The sequence below is a fragment of the Scyliorhinus canicula genome, chromosome 27, assembly GCF_902713615.1.
Source record: "Scyliorhinus canicula chromosome 27, sScyCan1.1, whole genome shotgun sequence".
Lineage (NCBI taxonomy): Eukaryota > Metazoa > Chordata > Chondrichthyes > Carcharhiniformes > Scyliorhinidae > Scyliorhinus > Scyliorhinus canicula.
In genome coordinates, this window is record NC_052172.1 from 17,671,403 (window position 1) to 17,691,191 (window position 19,789).

The 19,789-nt window shown below is 48.3% G+C and overlaps 1 protein-coding gene across 1 annotated transcript in view; it reads left to right on the top strand.

Annotated features, from left to right (window-relative positions):
- Positions 1-19,789, top strand: part of LOC119957988 — a 48,957-nt gene that overhangs the window by 9,694 nt on the left and 19,474 nt on the right. The window contains exons 2-5 of the mRNA XM_038786237.1: positions 8,113-8,210; positions 14,511-14,556; positions 17,543-17,643; positions 19,030-19,149. Of these exons, the coding sequence (XP_038642165.1) occupies positions 8,113-8,210; positions 14,511-14,556; positions 17,543-17,643; positions 19,030-19,149 (365 nt within the window). The remainder of the gene's footprint in view (positions 1-8,112; positions 8,211-14,510; positions 14,557-17,542; positions 17,644-19,029; positions 19,150-19,789) is intronic.

The following is a 19,789-nucleotide window of genomic DNA, read 5'->3' on the forward strand; positions in this document are numbered from 1 at the left end:
AAGACACGTTTTGTAAATTTGGCATCTTAGGGAAACGTAGCAGTGCATCAGGAGAGAAGGCGGAATGTATTTTTAAAAAAATTTAGAGGATCCAATTCATTTTATCCAATTAAGGGGCAATTTAGCGTGGCCAATCCACCTAGCCTGCACATCTTTGGGTTGTGGGGGCAAAACCCACGCAGACACGGGGAGAATGTGCAAACTCCACACAGACAGTGACCCAGAGCCGGGATCGAACCTGGGACCTCGGCGCCGTGAGGCTGCAGGGCTAACCCACTGCGCCACCATGCTGCCCGCGGAATGGATTTTTGAGGCTGACGCATCATAGAACATAGAACAGTACAGCACAGAACAGGCCCTTCGGCCCTCAATGTTGTGCCGAGCCATGATCACCCTACTCAAACCCACGTATCCACCATATACCCATAACCCAACAACCCCCCCCCCTTAACCTTACTTTTATTAGGACACTACGGGCAATTTAGCATGGCCAATCCACCTAACCCGCACATCTTTGGACTGTGGGAGGAAACCGGAGCACCCGGAGGAAACCCACGCACACGGGGAGGACGTGCAGACTCCACACAGACAGTGACCCAGCCGGGAATCGAACCTGGGACCCTGGAGCTGTGAAGCATTTATGCTAACCACCATGCCACCCTGCTCCATGCTACCCTGCATCCTATTTGATTTCTAGTTCTGGAGCAAACTTGTATCAACAAATCCCATTTCAAACGTCTCCCCTTTTGCCCTGAAGGTGGTGACTCCTGCAGGGACACTGTCGCCTCTGGAGATGGCTGCTCTCAACACAAGTGAACATTTTTCACAATGCGAGCCTAACAGATGAGAGGTTATTTTGAGTGTCTGCAAAAGCACAGCCAAGGTTAATCCGTCCTCAACTGACATCCGCTATATATAATATAATAAATATATATATATATATATAGTGCAAGAAGCGCTGGCTGATTTTCTGGGCTGGAAATACTGAGATGCCGCACATGCCCCCACTATGCCCAGCTGAGATCGGCAAACTCGGTCCGGGTTGGGGGAGGAGGGGTTGACCGTGCCACCTACCTACATAATGTAGAATGACTGGCTACCACACCGCACATATTGAATTATTCTAATTTATTTTTTTAAGCCATGGATTTACTTCAATCCCTATTTATTTTCCATCTTCTCCATCCTTTCGTGCTTCAGGTCTCTGAGCCCTTCCCTTCAGCGCCCTGTGCTCAGACGTCTATGAAACAAGTGATCGTCTTTCTAAATTCTGCCACTTTGCGACCGATAGTAAGCCGTGATTGTTGGTCAGAATGTGGCCCGTTGTTTAATTACATTTTTGCCTCGCCTGTAACCCCACAGCGCAGGACGCCTCTAAGGTTGAAATGAGTAGTGAGTAGTGGAAGACCGAATAAACAAGGAAATGATGTCCAGCTGACTCTGCATTTGGCTTTTGTGGCGAGCTGGAGGAAGGAAAGACAGGGTGATGCGGGGGTTTGCGCAGTGAGAGTCCACAAGATGAATGAGGAGATGCTTGTTCTGAACTTTGATTTTGCGAAGCTGAAGTTTTAAGAAGGAGCTGAATTTGGAGCTCGGAAGAAAGCAAATGGGTTCTTGCTGTGCGCAGCGTCATGCCGAGGGATCAAACCCTGGGTGTGCAGGGACAGCTAGATGTGAGCCCTCGGTCCGACCCAGCACCGGCCTTTCGCACCTCCTGCGAGCTGTGTCTTGTGGCGAAGTTGCTGTCAGCCACACAGCCCCAGTGAGGTCATGCAGCACGAGGCAGACACAATGATCGCATGGAAAATCTTAATCAATCAACTGCACATTGCACACATTCAGAAACTGGGACAGACAGACTGTACTCACCGTAGCTGTGGTGTTTCCAGGGTGGGAATAGTACTGATGTGATCAGCTGAATATAGAAATGGGGTGGTGCCACAATGATTTACAGGGGAAACAAATCTGCTTCAAATAATGGTTTGTACAAATGTTCTTTTATTTGTTCTTGGGTCAGAATTACTGACCAGGCCAATACTTATTGCCCATCACTAATTGCCCTTGTGAGCCACCTTGAAGCCCCTGTGGGGAGGAGTCATCTGTAGGCCAGACCGGATAAGGATGTCCGATCTCCCTGAAGGGTGCTGTTGAACCAGATGGGTTTTTGTGATGCTCTGGTACTTATATGATTATTAATGAGACCATCATTTGACTCCAGATTTATTATTTTATTTAATTTAATTGAATTTCAATTCAATTGAAATGAATCTGGGGGGCACGTTAACACGATGGCTAGCACTGCTGCCTCACCAGCATGGAAACGGATGGAGATGGCGTCCTGTGGAGGCACGTGTAACGGCGCCGCTGCCGCTCCCTCCAACGAGGTACACTACGAGCCCGGTGGTGGCGGCTACCCTCAAGATTTGGGGGCAGTGGAGGCGACACAGGGGGGAAGTGGGGGGCTCGGTGGAGGCCCCGCTGCGGGGGAACCACCGGTTTGTCCCAGGGAACATTGATGGCGGGTTCCTGGGGTGGCACAGGGCGGGCATAAGGAAGTTGGGAGACCTGTTCATTGCCGGGAGGTTTGCGAGCCTGGGTGAGCTGGAGGAGAACTTTGAGCTCCCCCCGGGGAATATGTTCAGGTACCTTCAGGTCAAGGCGTTTGCTAGGCGGCAGGTGGAGGGGTTCCCTTTGCTGCCCCCGTGGGGGGTAAGGGATAGGGTGCTGTCGGGGATGGGAAGGTGTCTTGACATCTACCAGGTGATGCAGGAGGTGGAGGAGGCGTCGGTAGAGGAGCTGAAGGCTAAGTGGGAAGTGGAGCTGGGGGAGCAGATTGAGGAGGGGACATGGGCGGACGCCCTGGAGAGGGTGAACTCCTCCTCTTCATGTGCGAGGCTTAGCCTCATCCAGTTCAAGGTACTGCACAGGGCTCATATGTCCGGGACGAAGATAAGCAGGTTTTTTGGGTGTGAGGACAGGTGCATTAGGTGTTCGGGGAGCCCAGCGAACCATGCCCATATGTTTTGGGCATGCCCGGCACTGGGGGAAATTCTGGCAGGGGGTGGCAAGGATGGTGTCGAGGGTGGTAGGGTCCAGGGTCAAGCCAGGCTGGGGACTCGCGATATTTGGGGTTGGGGTGGAGCCGGGAGTGCAGGAGGCGAAAGAGGCCGGTGTTTTGGCCTTTGCGTCCCTAGTAGCCCGGCGGAGGATCTTGTTGCAATGGAAAGATGCGAGACCCCCAAGCGTGGAGACCTGGATCAATGACATGGCGGGATTCATTAAGCTGGAGAAGGTTAAATTCGCCTTGAGGGGGTCGGTACAAGGATTCTTTAGGCGGTGGCAACCTTTCCTTGACTTTCTGGCTCAATGGTAGGGAACTAGGTCAGCAGCAGCGGCAACCCGGGGGTGGGGGGGAGGGGGGTGATTCAGGGGGGTATTGTTTAATTTAATTTAATTTAAAATTTATTTTGTTCATCGGGTTTGGGGGGGGCTCGTTATATGCGTTGTTACGTGTCCGGGGGGTGTTTATTATTGTTATTATTATTGTTTTGTTATACATTTTTCAAAAATTTCAATAAAAATTAAAAAAAAAAAGCATTGCTGCCTCACAGAGCCAGGGACCCTGGTTCAATTCCGGCCTCGAGTGACTGTGCGCAGTCTGCACGTTCTCCCCATGTCTGCGTGAGTTTCCTCCGGGTGCTCCGGTTTCCTCCCACAGTCCAAAGATGTGTAGGTTGGGTGGATTGGCCATGATCAATGCACTGGGTTATGGGGATAGGGCAGGAGAGTTGGCCTACGTAGAGTCCTCTTTCTGAGGGTCAGTGTCGACTTGACGGGCCGAATGGCCTCCTTCTGCACTGTAGGGATTCCATGGAATTTAAGTTGCCCCAACTGCTGTGGTGGAATTTGAACCTATGTCTCCAGAGCATTGGTCCAGACCTCTGAATTTTCAGTTCAGTAATATTACCACTGAGCTCTCGATCAATAGGTTATTGTGAACAAATACTCTGGTTTTGTCAGAAATAATATACCTTGAGCCACTTCTTGAGCAGATGGCTAAAGATGATTTTCCCTCCGTAGGCCTCTCCATACGGTACAATTAATATTAAGGATCTGCTCCTGCAGCTCTCTGTTGGCATGATGTACTTGGGTATGGTTCCATGGAGTCTCAGAGCCATCAGTGAGGAGAGCCAGTCTTTACGTGTTAGCCTCGACATGAAAAAGAAAATCGCTTATTGTCACGAGTAGGCTTCAATGAAGTTACTGTGAAAAGCCCCTAGTCGCCACATTCCGGCGCCTGTCCGGGGAGGCTGGTACGGGAATCGAACTGTGCTGCTGGCCTGCCTTGGTCTGCTTTAAAAGCCAGCGATTTAGCCGAGTGAGCTAAACCAGCCCCTAGTGAGCTAAACCAGCCCCTACATTGAAGCTGTTTAATCATGGCAACGTGATGGACAAACCTGATGATCTTGTTCAGTGAGCAAAAAAAAGTAGATGTTTCAGCTGGGGTAACCAGACTGCAGACAGGTTCATTGACCTGGACTATATCTACAATACAAAGAGGATTGAAACCCTGGCTAAAAAAACAAGAAACAGGGGCAGCACAGTGGCGCAGTGTTTAGCACTGCGGCCTCACGACGCCGAGGCCCCAGGTTCGACCCCGGCTCGGGGTCACTGTCCGTGTGGAGTTTGCACATTCTCCCCGTGTTTGCATGGGTTTCGCCCCCCCCCACAACCCAAAATATGTGCAGGGTAGGTGGATTGGCCAGGCTGAATTGCCCCTTAATTGGGAAAAAAATGAATTGGGTACTTTAAATTTATTTTTTTTTTAAATACAAGAAACAGGAGCCAGGGGTAGACTGTATGCTGTTGAGCTTGATCCGCCATTCAGTCTAGTCACGGCACTGATCTTGAGCTTAAACCTCACTTTCCCGCCCGCTTCCCAGATCCCTTAATTCCGTGAGAGACACACAAAAAAAAGTTTCAATGTCTTTGACATAATCTTTTCATTATATTTCAACAACTCCAGTCGCCAGTCCGGAGTCTTTTTGACCTGAGTCCAAGGTACGCCCCAGCTTGTCAGCATGTAATCTCCGCTGACATTTCAGTCGAAAAGGAATGTGTGCCTCGTTGGAAACACTGTCTCAAAGAGACTTTGAACAGAGGGCTTGTCCAACGATAACGATCTATGGCGTTATTCGGGAGTTCTCTGCATTCTTTCCTTGACCAGCACCAGAATGGTTCTCATTCATCCCATTTCTGTTCTCTCCAAAATGGCTTCTTACTATGCGTTTAACTGTCTTGAGGACATAAGAAATAGGAGCTAGAGACGGCCATTCGGCCCCTCGAGCCTACTCTGCCATTCAGTTAGATCATGGCTGGTCTGATTGCGGCCTGATTCCACTTTCCTGTCTGTCCCCCCTGAACCTTTAATCACTTGTCTAAATTAGCCTGAGATCTATTCAATGACCCAGAGCGGTCCTATAGAGATTCCTCCTCATCTGCGTCTTAAATGGGAGACCCCTTATCTTTAAATGATGCCCCCGGTTCTCGATTCCCCCAGGAGGGGAAACGTCCTCTCAGCATCCACCCTGTCGACCAATCCCTCAGGATCTTGCACATTTCAATAAGATCACCTCCCATTCTTCCTGACTTCCAGTGGGTGTTAGCTCACCCTGCTTAGCCTGCCTTCATAAGACATCCCCTTCATCCCAGGAACCAGCCAAAGCAAGGATATCCCTCCGAAAGTAAGGACTTGCTGTACACAGTACTCTAGGCGCAGCCTCACCGATGCCTTACAACATAATCACAGTTCAGAGAAGGTCGTCCGATTTAAGTGCCTTGAGATCCTCTGGTTCGAGGAGTTTGGGTGATGTATGAATTGAGGTCTTTTTTTTTTCATGTATACATTTCAGAACCTGATCAAGATTCAGCTACTACAGGCATTACTAGGCACCACAACACATCTAATACCACCAGAGCTTATGTTAGCTGAAAGATCACGAGCCAAAACGTTAACTCGGTGTTTCTCTCTCCACGCATGCTGTTCTGATCTCAGCAGATTTCCACCATCTGCAGTATTTTGTTTCTGGATTGCCATGGTGCTGCTGTACAAAGACACCATCCTTCAGAATAATCTTGTTGGGGTGAGCATGGGTGACACGGTAGCACAGTGGTTAGCACTGTTGCTTCACAGCGTCAGGGTCCCAGGTTCGATTCCCGGCTTAGGTCACTGTCTGTCTGGAGTCTGCACGTTCTCTCTGTGTCTGTGTGGGTTTCCTCCGGGTGCTCCGGTTTCCTCCCACAAGTCCCGAAAGACGTGCTTGTTCGGTGAATTGGACATTCTGAATTCTCCCTCTGTTACCTGAACAGGCGTTGGGATGTGGCAACTAGGGGACTTTCACAGTAACTTCATTGCATTGTTAATATCAGCCTACTTGTGACACTAGTAAAGATTATTATTATGTCTCTGTGCGGGGAAGGGATCTCAATTTTTATCCTTCCCTCCAGCGCTCACAGGGAAAAAAACTATGTGAGTTTAAAATAATAATCCACAGGGCAGCACGGTGGCCTAGTGGTTAGCACAACCGCCTCACGGCGCTGAGGTCCCAGGTTCGATCCCGGCTCTGGGTCACTGTCCGTGTGGAGTTTGCACATTCTCCCCGTGTCTGCGTGGGTTTCGCCCCCACAACCCTAAAAAAAATGTGCAGAGTAGGTGGATTGGCCATGCTAAATTGCCCCTTAATTGGAAAAAATGAATTGGGTAATCTAAATTTATTTAAAAAAAAACAAGAAAAAAAAAACAAAAAAAAAAAATAATAATCCACAATGGGTTCCAAAGAGTCTTGTCAGAGTCACATTGACTCCGTTACTGTCTCCACAGATGCTGCCAGACCTGTTGAGTTTTTCCTGCATTTTTTTAGTTTTTCTTTCAGATCCCCGGCATCCGCAGTGTTTAGCTTTTGAAACATAATCTTTGTTTCAAAAAACGTGCTCAGAGTCGGGCCTTGCGTTGCAGAGCTAATTCTCTGTTCAATTCTCTGCCCCGAGCCTGTCATCGTAGGTTTCATGTACCCACAAGAGCTGGTCAGTGATGAGCAGAACAGACCCACGATTGATGCACCAGCGTGTCTGTGACTGATTGAGGTACTCCTGAGGAGGCTGGGTCCGATAACAAGAAGTCAATCCCTTCACCAGAGTACGGAGGGGGTTAGCCGGGGTCGCGTTCTGATTAGCAAAAGAAGCAAAGGCGACAGAGGCAAAACCAGGGTTTTAAATAAAAGCAAAACACTGCAGTAGCTGGAAATCTAGAATAGAAACAGAAAACACTTGGATAATCTCAGCAGGTCTGGCAACATCTGTGGAGCGAGAAACAGAGTTAACGTTTCAAATCCGTATTACTCTTCAGAGCCCTTGTTTTAAAATTAGGGGGTCGCCTTTACAGGACAGAGGTGAGAACTCTAAGGGGCGTATGACTTTGGAACTCTGTCTCAGAAGGCGGTGGAGTAAGGGGTCACTGAATATTTTTAAGGCGGAGGTCGATGGATTCTTGTTTAACGAGAGAATCAAAGGTTATTGGGGGTAGATGGGAATATTGAATTCGAAACATGGATCTTGATGTATGGCAGAGCAGGCTCAAGGGGCTGAATAGACTGTCGCTGGATCTCCTATTTCTATGTTCGTATAATCAATGAGTGGTTAGGATTGGAAGTGCACGGGGTGGTGGACACAATGGTAACCTTTGAACAAGAATTGAATAAATGCTTACAAGGGCATCTGCAGGAACATGGGGAAAGAGCCAGGAAGTGGAACTAACTAAATTGCTGTTTGAACGAGCTGACCCAGCCTTGATGGGCCGAAGAGCCTCCCTCTGTGTTGTACTGCCCTATAATTCCATGCAGGATATTCTCTGGCAGGGAGTATCAGAGTGAAAATCAGAAGTAAATGTGCCTGGCATTGGCGCGTGTTGGCTGTGTTGCCGTTGGGCTGTGAATTTAAACAATTCCTACTCCACAACGTTGCGTGTTATGCACGGAGGTAAATGATTTTGCTTTCTCTGCTCGGCCGGTCGCTGAATTTTATGTTGTGACGCAGAAACTGTTTGCTGTCTTCCAGCCCAGAATGTGACGGTAGAGGAGATTGTTGCCGCCTACAAGATGGCCTGCCAGAAGCTGAACTGCAAACCGATTAACAAGCTGCTCAAACAGATCCAAGTAAGGCCCAACTTTCAGGACACGGTGGTGGGATTTGTTAAAGTGGTGCGACTGTCGGGCAGGATAACGCACGTTCTGTTGTCGGGGAGTGGGCATTCTTTTATTTTCCCATCTGTCGATTATTTGGCCTGGTTTAACCCAGGATGCCACTTGGGGTGGGTTGGGGGGTGTGGGTTGGGGGGGGGGGGGGGGGGGTTAGTGGATGGTCATGAAAGCTAAATGAAATATAGCGCTGGTGAGGGAATGGACGGGGAGAAACTAGAGCCTTGGGAGGTAACGTTCTGTACTCGTTGATTGAATGGTTAGTCCTGGAGTGACCCAGGGCAATAAATATCCACTGGTACAAAGCCTGATGTGGATAGAATCAAGTTTTTAATCAGTAACTTAGGAGGACAGAGGGAGGTGTGTGTGAGACTTGTGTCCCACCCTCTAGTGGCAACGTGCCAGTTGACTTGGTTTCTACCTAATTCAGAGACACCCTCTCCACATCTCTGCTTCCCTGGTGAGCTGTTGAATCCAAAGGCTTAATTGAGACACTCACTGTGTTATAGGTATGGCTAGTGAGTCATTTATAATCTGGTTGGGTGTGAGTCTGATTGATAAAGTGTGCCAAGCCTTCAGTACCCACCCAAAATGCCCGACTTCCTTATGGAGGCAGCAACCTTTTGAGGCATTATCTGAAATATCTACCTTATCAGTGTTCAAAAGAGCATGCAGTTGATTACCAGCACGTTATCAGGGACCACCTGGAGTGTTGTTTGCATGTGGTTGCAAGTTTCTGGAGCGCTCTATTGACACAACTACTGTAAATATGGATTTGTCCCAACTCCAGTGAAGTATTGTGCTTCGCAGGCCTGAATTTAAAGTGACTGATTGCTCTACCCCGAGTCATGGGGTCTAAACTGCAAGATCCCCGACTGTGCCCGCCTTGTGCAAACCATCCCTTCCTTGTTCAGTGAATTTTCTTCACAACATTTACCCCTTATTCTCTCGAAGGTCCTGTCTTTGGCTGGCCTCTCGACACTGACCGATAACCAAGTTATGATTGTGCAACCTTTCCGCTCTAAGAAAATGGTTTGGAGAAATGCAGAGATTTATTGGAGCACAGAACATATTGCCACAGGGAGCGGTTAAGGCGGAAAAAAACTATCAAAAGGAAAGCCAGATCAGTATTTGCAGAAGGGGCAGCTACAGGGTTGTGAGATAGCAGGGGATAGCGGGGTCAGTTTTGGACTGGTGTAGCAAAACACCATGGACATGATGGGCTGAATGGCTCCTTCTGTTCTGCAAACCTCAAGTGGTTCTCCCAGAGGTTCAGATGCTCAGCACAACCTGGTATACAGTACTAGCCATACGGAGCACACACTGCCCCAGGTTCAATCCATGGACTGGACTAAGTTACTGATTTAAGTCGGGGCAAACATGAGGGCCCCATAACTGGCTTTAAACCTCCAGGCTAGTGAGGGAGAAAAGAATCACGATCGCTGCTTCTGTTGCCCCTATAGTCTTTCTTGATGTAAAGCCTGAATACGTGTACACTGGGTAGATAGGGTCAAGCATGAATATGATGCTGCTACAGTTAAATAGACTTCTGCGCCTCAGGACATATTTAAACTTAAAGCATCTACGAAAGCAGAAATGTGGGTAGGTTGAAAGGAGGAATTAAGAACATAAGTGGGATCAGGCCATTCAGCTCCTCGCACTTGCCCCTATTTATGTTCTTGTCATTCATTAAGATCAAGGCTGTTCTGGAATAAACCCATAACGAAAGTGTTTCTAAAGTTCTCAGTGGCAGCTCGCTCTGTGAGCGGAAGCACCGCCAACATCTTCTTAAACTCCACCACTGAGTAAGATGTGTGCTATAGAATTTACAGGGCAGAAGGAGGCCATTTGGCCCATCGAGTCTGCACCAGCTCTTGGACAGAGCACCCCACCTAAGCCCATACCTCCATCCTATCCCTGTAACGCCACCTAATCTTTTTTGGACACTAAGGGCAATTTATCATGGCCAATCCACCTAACCCGCACATCTTTGGACTGTGGGAGGAAACCGGAGAGCCCGGAGGAAACCCACGCAGACACGGGGAGAACGTGCAGACTCCGCACGGACAGTGACCCAAGTCAGGAATCGAACTTGGACCCCGGAGCTGTGAAGCAACTGTGCTAACCACAGTGCTGCCCATATCTCGAGCTTTCTCATCGCTCTCCTTATTTCACCCTCAGAATCTGTGTCTGCCCCTGTCATCGGTTTCCTGTGGAATTTAGGATCTGCTCTGTAAAGGGGCACAGTTTACTGTAGCCACTGTAACGGTATGGTGAGACATTCCGCCTCTTGCTCCAGCATCCTGCTGATGAGAGACTGTCAAATTCCTGTCCTCTGACATGACTGCTCATGCTACAGCCAAACCCCGAGTTTCCATCGCACAACTGTGAAATACTCCTTTGTTGAGAGGTGATTTTCATGCTCTCCCTCCCTCCCTCCCTCCCTCCCTCCCTCCCTCTCTCTCTCTCTCTCTGTCCCTAACCATCACCCTGTTCTATGAAGGCAGTTAACTCTTGAGGGCCATAGTTCTGTGGTGGCTGTCCCAGATGCCAAGTATAATAATCTTTATTGTCACAAGTAGGTTTACATTAACACTGCAATGAAGTTACTGTGAAAAGCCCCTAGTCGCCACACTCCAGCGCCTGTTCTGGTACACGGAGGGAGAATTCAGAATGTCCAATTCACCTAACAGCACGTCTTTCGGGACTTGTGGGAGGAAACTGGAGGAAACCCGGAAGAAACCCACGCAGACACGGGGAGAACGTGCAGACTCCACGCAGACAGCGACCCAGCGGGGAATTGAACCTGGGACCCTGGCGCTGTGAAGCAACAGTGCTAACTAAGTCATTTTTCACGAGTCACAGCATTGTGGGCAGGCAGCACGGCTGGGGCTATGTTGCTGCCCTCACTCACCCTTGTACACAACTCTGGTTTACGCCCCTGTAAAGGGCTTTGGTGGGACCACACCAAGAGTACTGGGCAGTTTTAGTCCCCTTTATTTAAGGAGGGATCCACACCTAGAGTATGGTACAGTTTTGGTCCCATTATTTAAGGAGGAATATACTTGCAATTGGAGTTCAATGTTCATTTCCGAGATGGAGGGATTTGCCGTCAGAGGAGATGTTGAACAGGTTGGGTCTGTACTCATTGGAGTTTAGAATAACGAGAGGTGATCTTATTGAAACGTTAGATGCTGAGAGGATATGCCCGCTTGTTGGGAAGCCGAGAACAAGGGGCATGATTTCAGAATAAGAGTCTCCCTTTGAAGACAGACGAGGAGGAATTTCTTCTTTCAGATGATCGTCGGGTCCTTAGAAATGTCTACCCCAGAGAGCAGTGAAGGAACGTTGAATATATTCAAGGCCGAGGTAGACAGATTGTGGATCTACAAGGGAGGTGAGGCTTGTGGGAGAGACAGAAAAGTGCAGCTGAGGTCACGATCAGATCAGCTGTGACCTTATTGAATGGCAGAGCGGACTCGAGGGGCCGAATGGCCTCCTCCTACTCCTATTTCTTACGTTCTTACCCCAAGTGCCTCCTGAGTTTATATCATCTAAATAAGCACAAACGTGGGACACAATCAGCAAGTTTGTGGTGCTTATGATTTGAAAGCTTCAATCTGGGTCCATTTGAATAGATAACAAAGAAAAAAGCGTGCGTTTTTATCGCGTCTTTTCGCAACCTCAGGATATCTGAAAGTGCTTTACAGCCGTTGACACATTTGTGAGATGTAGTTACTGTTGTAAAGTAGGAAACTCGGTTGACAATTTGCACCAAGCAAGTCCCCACACAGAGAACTGTGATAATGACCAGATCTTCCGTGTTTTTGATGATGTTGGTTGAGGGATCAATATTGGCCCCGGCATCAGGAGAGCTGCTCCTCTCTGTGAAATAATGGGGTCTTCTACCGTAGCTGAGAGAGTAGATGGGAGCTGGGTTCCACAGCTGATCTAAAAGGCAGCACCTGCAGCGCAGCACTCGTCAATCCTTCACTGGAGTGTCAGCCTAGATTTTGCATCCTGTCTCTGAAGTGGAAGTGAATTAATCCGACTGTCACGTGTAAAAACTGCCCACTGAGGCAGGGCCGATCTACCAGTTCATTGCTGTATCGTTTCATGGGAGGCAAGTGTCGCTGGCAAGGCCAATAGTCGTTTCCCATCCCTAATTTACCCTTGAGAAGGTGTTGGTGAGCCGCTTTCTTGAGGCACTGCAGTCCCCATGGTATAAGGGCTGGTTTAGCACAGTAGGCTAAACAGCTGGCTTGTAATGCAGAACAATGCCAGCAGCGCGGGTTCAATTCCCCTACCGGCCTCCCCGAACAGGCGCCGGAATGTGGCGACTCGGGGCTTTTCACAGTAACTTCATTGAAGCCTACTTGTGACAATAAGCGATTATTAATATTATTATTATTTATTGGTACACCCACAGTGCTGTTAGGAACGGAGTTCCAGGATTTTGACCCAACGACAGTGAAGGAACCATAGAATTAGAATTCCTGCAGTGTAGAAGGAGGCCATTCGGACCATCAAGTCTGCACCCACCCTCTATAGAGCACTGTTCTCCGGTCCATTCACACCCCCTCCCAATCCCCATAACCCACCTAACCTACATATCCTTGGGCACAAGGGGCAATTTAGCACGGCCAATCCACCTAACCTGCACATCTTTGGACTGTGGGAGGAAACCGGAGCATCTGGAGGAAACCCATGCAGACACGGGGAGAACGCTCAAACTCCACACAGGCAGTCACCCAAGGCCAGAATTGAACCTGAGACCCAGGCGCTGTTGAGGCAGCCATGCTAACCACTGTGCCACCGTGCCGTCCAACATAGTGGCTGATATATTTCCAAGTCAGGTGGTTGAATGGCTTGGAGGAGAACTTGCAGGTGGGGGTGGTGTTTCCATGTATCTGCTGCCCTTGTCCTTCTAGGTGGTAGAGTCCACGGGTTTGGATGTTGCTGTTGAAAGAGCATTGGCGAGTTGCTGCAGTGGATCTTCTAGATGGTACACACTGTGCGTCGGTGACCAAATTTCCAAAAGCACATTAATTGGCTGTGAAAGTGGTGACACTTTGGAATGTATTAAAAGGAAAATAAAAGCCTTTGCCTTTCCTTGCCTGTGTTCATTTAGTAAACCAGTTTTGTTTGGTTCTAGTCCGCCATTTATACACTAACTTGTACACAGGGGTGTTATTACACTGCTGTCCCACCTCAAAATGCAGTGGAGATTACATTGCTATAAGCAGCCATGTTAATTAAACCCACCTATTTCTTTTACTTCTATAACATTACATGACTCTGCCCCATCTCAGTTCAGCTGCTGCCACAACCCTCATCCATGCCTTTGTTACCTCCAGACTTGACTATCCCAATGCTCTCCTGAACAACCTCCTGGTATGTCACGCTAATTTGAGCTCACCCAAAACTCTCCTAACAATTCCTAATCACCCGACCCTCCTTGTGGCTGATCGACCCACATTTACTTCTGGCCTGCTAATGCCTCGATTTAAAAATTCTTACTGCCTTGTTTTCAAATCCTTTCTCAACAGTGCCCCTCCCTGACTCTGTAACGTCCTCCAGCCAAATGGGATCCCATCCTGACCTCTTGTGCAACCCCAATTTTATTTGCCCCACTGTTCGGTAGCACAGTGGTTAGCACTGTTGCTTCACAGCGCCAGGGTCCCAGGTTCGATTCCCGGTTTAGGTCACTGTCTGTGCGGAGTCTGCACGTTCTCCTCGTGTCTGTATGGGTTTCCTCCCATAAGTCCCAAAAGACGTGCTTGTTAGGCGAATTGGACATTCTGAATTCTCCCTCCGTATACCTGAACAGTGGGGTTACAGGGATGGGGTGTAGGCGTGGGCTTAAGTGGCCGTGCTCTTTCCAAGGGCCGGTGCAGACTCGATGGGCCGAATGGCCTCCTTTACTGTAAATTCTATGAACGGGCGCCGGCGTGTGGCGGCTAACGAATGTTTACAGTAATATTGCAGTGTTAATGTAAAGCCTACTTGTGACAATACTGATTATTATTATTGGAAGCCATGCCTTCAGTAACTAATTGTTTGGGATCCTGCTCTTGAACGCTCTGTCTCTCCAACTCTATCTCCTTCTTTAATTAAGTCTTCATTCAAACCTACTTCTATCAGATTTTGTGTGATAATGCTCCTGCGAATCCCTTTATGGCTGTATTATATTAAAAGTTCTGTAAGTGCAACTTGTTGGTTTTATAGTAATTATTGATAATATTTCCTGTTATGTAGGAGTTTAAGGAACTGTCACAGAGGTTGGACTGCTTGGATCTAAAAGGTAAGGCGATGGTCTATTGCAAACTCTGGAATGATAGTGGAGGGGACATGTCCATGACAATAATACTTGGAGATGCAGTGGCCGCAGTAAAATTCTGAGATGGGGGTCTATGGAGAACGTTCTTTTAAATAATTGACAGCACACAAGTTATTCACAAAGTTTGGCTGCTTTTATCTGGTAGTTTATAGTTTCAATGTTGCATTGATATGTGCTCCTTTCTGATAGTAGCACCTCACCATTCTGTTTCAGAAAGCTCGATAAGTGATTTAAACTCTGCAAGTGTTGGAATAGACAAGGCGATTGTCCTATTCCTAGAGAGTAGTGAGCCTCTGGAATGAGTTACCAGCTGGTATGGTGGGTGCTGACTCTGCCTTCAAGGGGGAGCTGAATCCAGTTACCTGGTTCTTGACTGGGGAAGAGATTGCATAGCGCAGGAGTTTTCTGGATTATGCCTTGTCTCTATAATCTCCTGCATTGATTCTTTAAAATTCATTTATGGGATGTAGGAGTTGCTGGTTTGCATACATTGCCCATCCCGAGTTGCCCTTCCGAGCTGCCGCCTTGAACCGCTGCAGTCCCTGACGTGTAGGTACACCCACAGTGCTGTTAGGGAGGAAGTTTCAGAATTTTGACCCAGCAACAGCGAAGGAACGTTAATATATTTCCAAGTCGGGGTGGTGAGTGACTTGGAGGGGATCCTCCAGGTGGTGGGGTTCCCAGGAATCTGCTGCTCTTGTCCTTCTAGGCGGTAGTGGTCGTGGGTTTGGAAGGTGCTGCCTGGATTGCCAGAGAGGAACTTTCCAGAGTATTCGTCTCCTAATTGACCTGGGTTCATTTCTCTGTTTTGCTTGCCTCTCCCAGGAGTCATGCTCTTGCCATCACCAGGGGAGAGGCAAACCTGTTGGGCATGCTGCTCTCTTCCTGCCTTCATTCTCAGATGTTAGTTTCCTTGTGAGTGAACCCAGGTAGCCAGTAGCAATCAGCTGTTCGCCTATAGGAAGTATCAGAGCTGAATCCAATCCTGAAACCACCACTTCTACACTCACCACCACCACCCCTACATTCGCACAGCACTTTCCAGCAAGCTAATTGATAAGTAACACCGTGGTGCAGTGGTTAGCACTGCTGCCTCACAACTCCAGGGACCTGGGTTCAATTCCGCCCTCGGTTGACAGTCTGTGTGGAGTTTGCATGTTCTCCCCGTGTGTGCGTGGGTTTCCTCCGTGTGCTCCGGTTTCCTCCCACAGTCCAAAGAGGTGCAGGTTAGGTGATTTGGCCATGCTAAATTTCCCCTTAGAGTCCAAAGATGTGCAGGTTAGGGTTACAGGGTAGAGCAGTGCAGAGTGGGCCTTGGATGTGTGCTCTTTCAGAGGGTTGGTACGGACTCAATGGGCCAATTGGCCTCCTGCACTGTAGGGATTCTATCTTTCTAATCAGATCAGGAACCCTGACTTTTTCCCATCTTCCCTAGTCCAGAACTCGCTGAGCCGCAGGTCCCAGCTGGAATCTGAGCTGCTGACAGGCAGGAACTCAGCTCAGGGCCACAGGTGTTTCTGGCTTATTACCAAACTGGTTGCTGCCCGCAGAGACACTGAAAGGAGTCGTTTGCTTTGTTTCTGGTATTGCTTACGAAGTCCCTTTTGATTTTTTTTTGTAAATTTAGAGTACCCAATTCTTTTTTTCCAATTAAGGGGCAACTTAGCATGGCTAATTCACCCTCCCTGCGCATCTTTAGGTTGTGGGGGTGAAACCCACGCAGACACGGGGAGAATGTGCAAACTCCACACGGACGGTGACCCGGGCCGGGATCGAACCCGGGTCCTAGGCTCCATGAGGTGGCAGTGCTAACCACTGCGCCACCGTGCCGCCCCGTCAAGAAGGTGGAGTTGAGACCACAATCCTATTGAATGTTGGGACAGGCCCAAAGGGGTGAATGGTCGTCTCCTGCTCCTGAGCTCCAAGGAGGCAGCAGTTATGAAGTTAATTTGGTGTCCCAGTGCCTCTGGATTGACAAAAACTAATCATCCAGGATTTCCTCTGCTGATTTACTATGCAGTAACACCCAGAGGGAGCGTAGGAACAATTCACCAAGGCTTCTTGAGCAAGACCTTCCACAACCACGACTTCTACCACCTAGAAGAGGGACAAAGGGAGCAGATACAGGGGAACACCACCACCTGGAAGTTCCCTCTCTGAACCACACACTAACCTGACTTGGAAATATGTTGGCCGTCGCTTCACTGTCACTGGGTCAAAACCCTGGAATCCGCTCCTAACAGCACTGTGGGTGTACCTACATCACAAACAGCAGCGGTTCAAGAAGGCAGCTCACCACTACCACCTTCTCGAGGTCAATTGGGAGTGAGCAGTAAATGCTGGCCTAGCCAGTGATGCCCACAACCCATGAATGTGTGGAGTTTGCACGTTCTCCCCGTGTTTGCGTGGGTTTTGCCCCCACAACCCAAAGATGTGCAGGGTAGGTGGATTGACCACGTTAAATTACCCCTTAATGGGATAAAATTAATTGGGTCCTCTAAATTTAAAAGAAAGGAGAGTGCATTTAGACCATCAATCCTTATGGCTGGCCTAACTTCAGAAACCCACCCCATAGCCCTTCTTAATACCATTGGCGAATAAAAATCTATGAATCTTGGATTGAAAATTAACAATTGATCTCCCATCAATGCACAGCCGAGGGGATTGGGTTTGGGTGGAGTGTTTGCCATTCAAATAAAGTTCGTACTCCTACGAGGATGTTGTGGAGGGTAATTCGAGCCCACAAAACCGAAGGCAATAGGTTAAGTCCAGTTTAACAAAAAAAAGGCAACAAATGAAAACTCGCACGTAATTTTCTCGAAACTGTGGTACCTAAACCTGTTACAGATTAGATTTAATCAGGTGGATGGTTCAACAGAAAAAGAGCAAGCTGTATCAGTTTACTAAACCCTTCAGATTATTAAAGGGGTGTTTCTTTTTAACCTTCCAGGTGAGAAACTAGACTACAAAGCTTCTGAGGCCTTGGAAGAGGTTTTCAAGCGTGTCCAGTTTAAGCTGGTGGATTTGGAGGCGACCAACCTGGATGAAGACGTGAGCTGTTTAAATATTTTTACATATATATATATATATATTTGACATTTTGAATTTGCACTTCCCTGTCATCTTCCCAGATGTATTATTCATGGGTGCCATGGTTACGCTGCATGTCTGAGGTCAGGTTTCAGCTGAGTTCCACATTTGAATTAGTTCCAATTTAAGCAACACGCATCTTAGTATTATTGTTTATGCCAGAGCCAATTTGGATGGATCCCCACCTCATCAGCTGGCACATGGATGAAAACGCTCTCTTCCTGTATCTAAATACTGTGACTCCCTTGTACTCCTCACTTGGAGATTCCAGCTGAATAGTGACATAATGGACAGCACCTGGTTCTTGGCTCTGTTGGCCCAGACACCACACACAAAAGAACGAATTGTCCAGCTAATTGCAACCGCGATGCTTTTGACCGCCAAAGTGGCAGGCCTCCTTCTGTACTGTAAACTCTATGATTCTAAGGCCGGAGGATGTGGGCTGACTTGTGTGGCACAGCTGTTAGCACTGCTGCCTCAGTGTCAGGGACCTGGGTTCAATTTCGACCTCGGGTGACTGTCTGTGCGGAGTCTGCACGTTCTCCCCGTGTCTGCGTGGGTTTCCTCCGGGTGCTCCGGTTTCCTCCCAGAGTCCAAAGACGTGCAGATTAGGTGGATTAGCCGTGCTAATGTTGTCCCCTTAGTGTCCAACGGTGTGCAGGTTGGGCGGGGTTGTGGGGTAGGGAGTGGGTGTATACCTGGGTAGGGTGCTCTTTCAGAAGGTCGGTGTGGAATTGATGGGCCGAATGGCTTCCTTCTGCACTGTAGGGATTATATTGAATAAGATCAGCATCTCAAGAAAAAGAAAAGTTGATGTTTTTGGTCCAATCTATCATCAGAACCATATCCTCTTTGTTAGTGAGTGTATTCTCACGCTCATTCTTACGTTCTCTCATACAGCCGGGGCTGCTTGTAGTATTCGTAAACATTGCCCCAAGAATGTAGAGCGAGCCTCTCAATATTTGCACTTCCATATCCGAGTACTGCTGAAAAAAAGAGACATGTTGCCGATCCTTTTCATTTTGCACCCATGAGAACAAACGCAAGAATACCAAATTTCAAAGGGGACAACAATTTATACCGCGTGAAGAACGGGTACTGATTGGTTGGCAAGTTGACTCTGATTGGTAGAGGCATTGCCATGGGGAATGCACCAAGGACCTGTTGTTCCTCCAAGTTTTTATTTAATTTGATAAATGTATCATGCCTGGACATGTTCCCTTTGTCTGCAGGGGACAGGTCTGTATGAATATATGTCGCTTCAGAACCTCACAGAGAAGATTTTATTTGGTCAAAGTTATATACAAACTGGCCAAACAGTGTTCACTGACTGTTTTGTTTCCACAGGGTGCGTCCGCATTGTTTGATATGATAGAATATTACGAGTCAGCCACGCAGCTCAACATCTCATTTAACAAACACATTGGGACTCGAGGTTGGCAGGCGGCAGCTCACATGATGAGAAAGGTACGCATTTGGATCCTTATTGCAACGTTTGACCTGTGGGGTGTTTTTGATGTTGCTGTTTGCTGTGTTCATTCAATCCCCTCACCTTCATGTCGGGAGAGGCTGTGCCACTCACAAGAAATAGAAGCAGGAATAGGCCAAGCGGCTTGTTGAGTCTGCTCCACTGTCCTGCACGATTGTTCTGATATTTGCCTTCAACCCCACTCTCCTACCCGCTCCTCATAGAATCATAGAATTTACAATGCAGAAGGAGGCCATTCAGCCCATTGAGTCTGCACCGGCCCTTGGAAAGAACACACTACTTAAGCCCACCCTATCCCAGTAGCCCCACCAACCTTTTTTGGACACTTAAGGGCGATTTAGCATGGCCAATCCACCTAACATGCATATCTTTGGACTGTGGAAAGAAACCGGAGCACGCGGAGGAAATCCACACCGACACGGGGAGAACGTGCAGACTCCGCACAGACAGTGACCCAAGCCGGGAATTGAACCTAGAACTCTGGCGCTGTGACGCAACTGTGCTAACCACTGTGCTACCGTGCTGCATCCTTGACTCCCTTGGAGACTAGAAATCTTGTCCCTTAAATCTACTCAACGACTGAGCGCCCAGAACCCTCTGGGGTGCAGAATTCCCTTT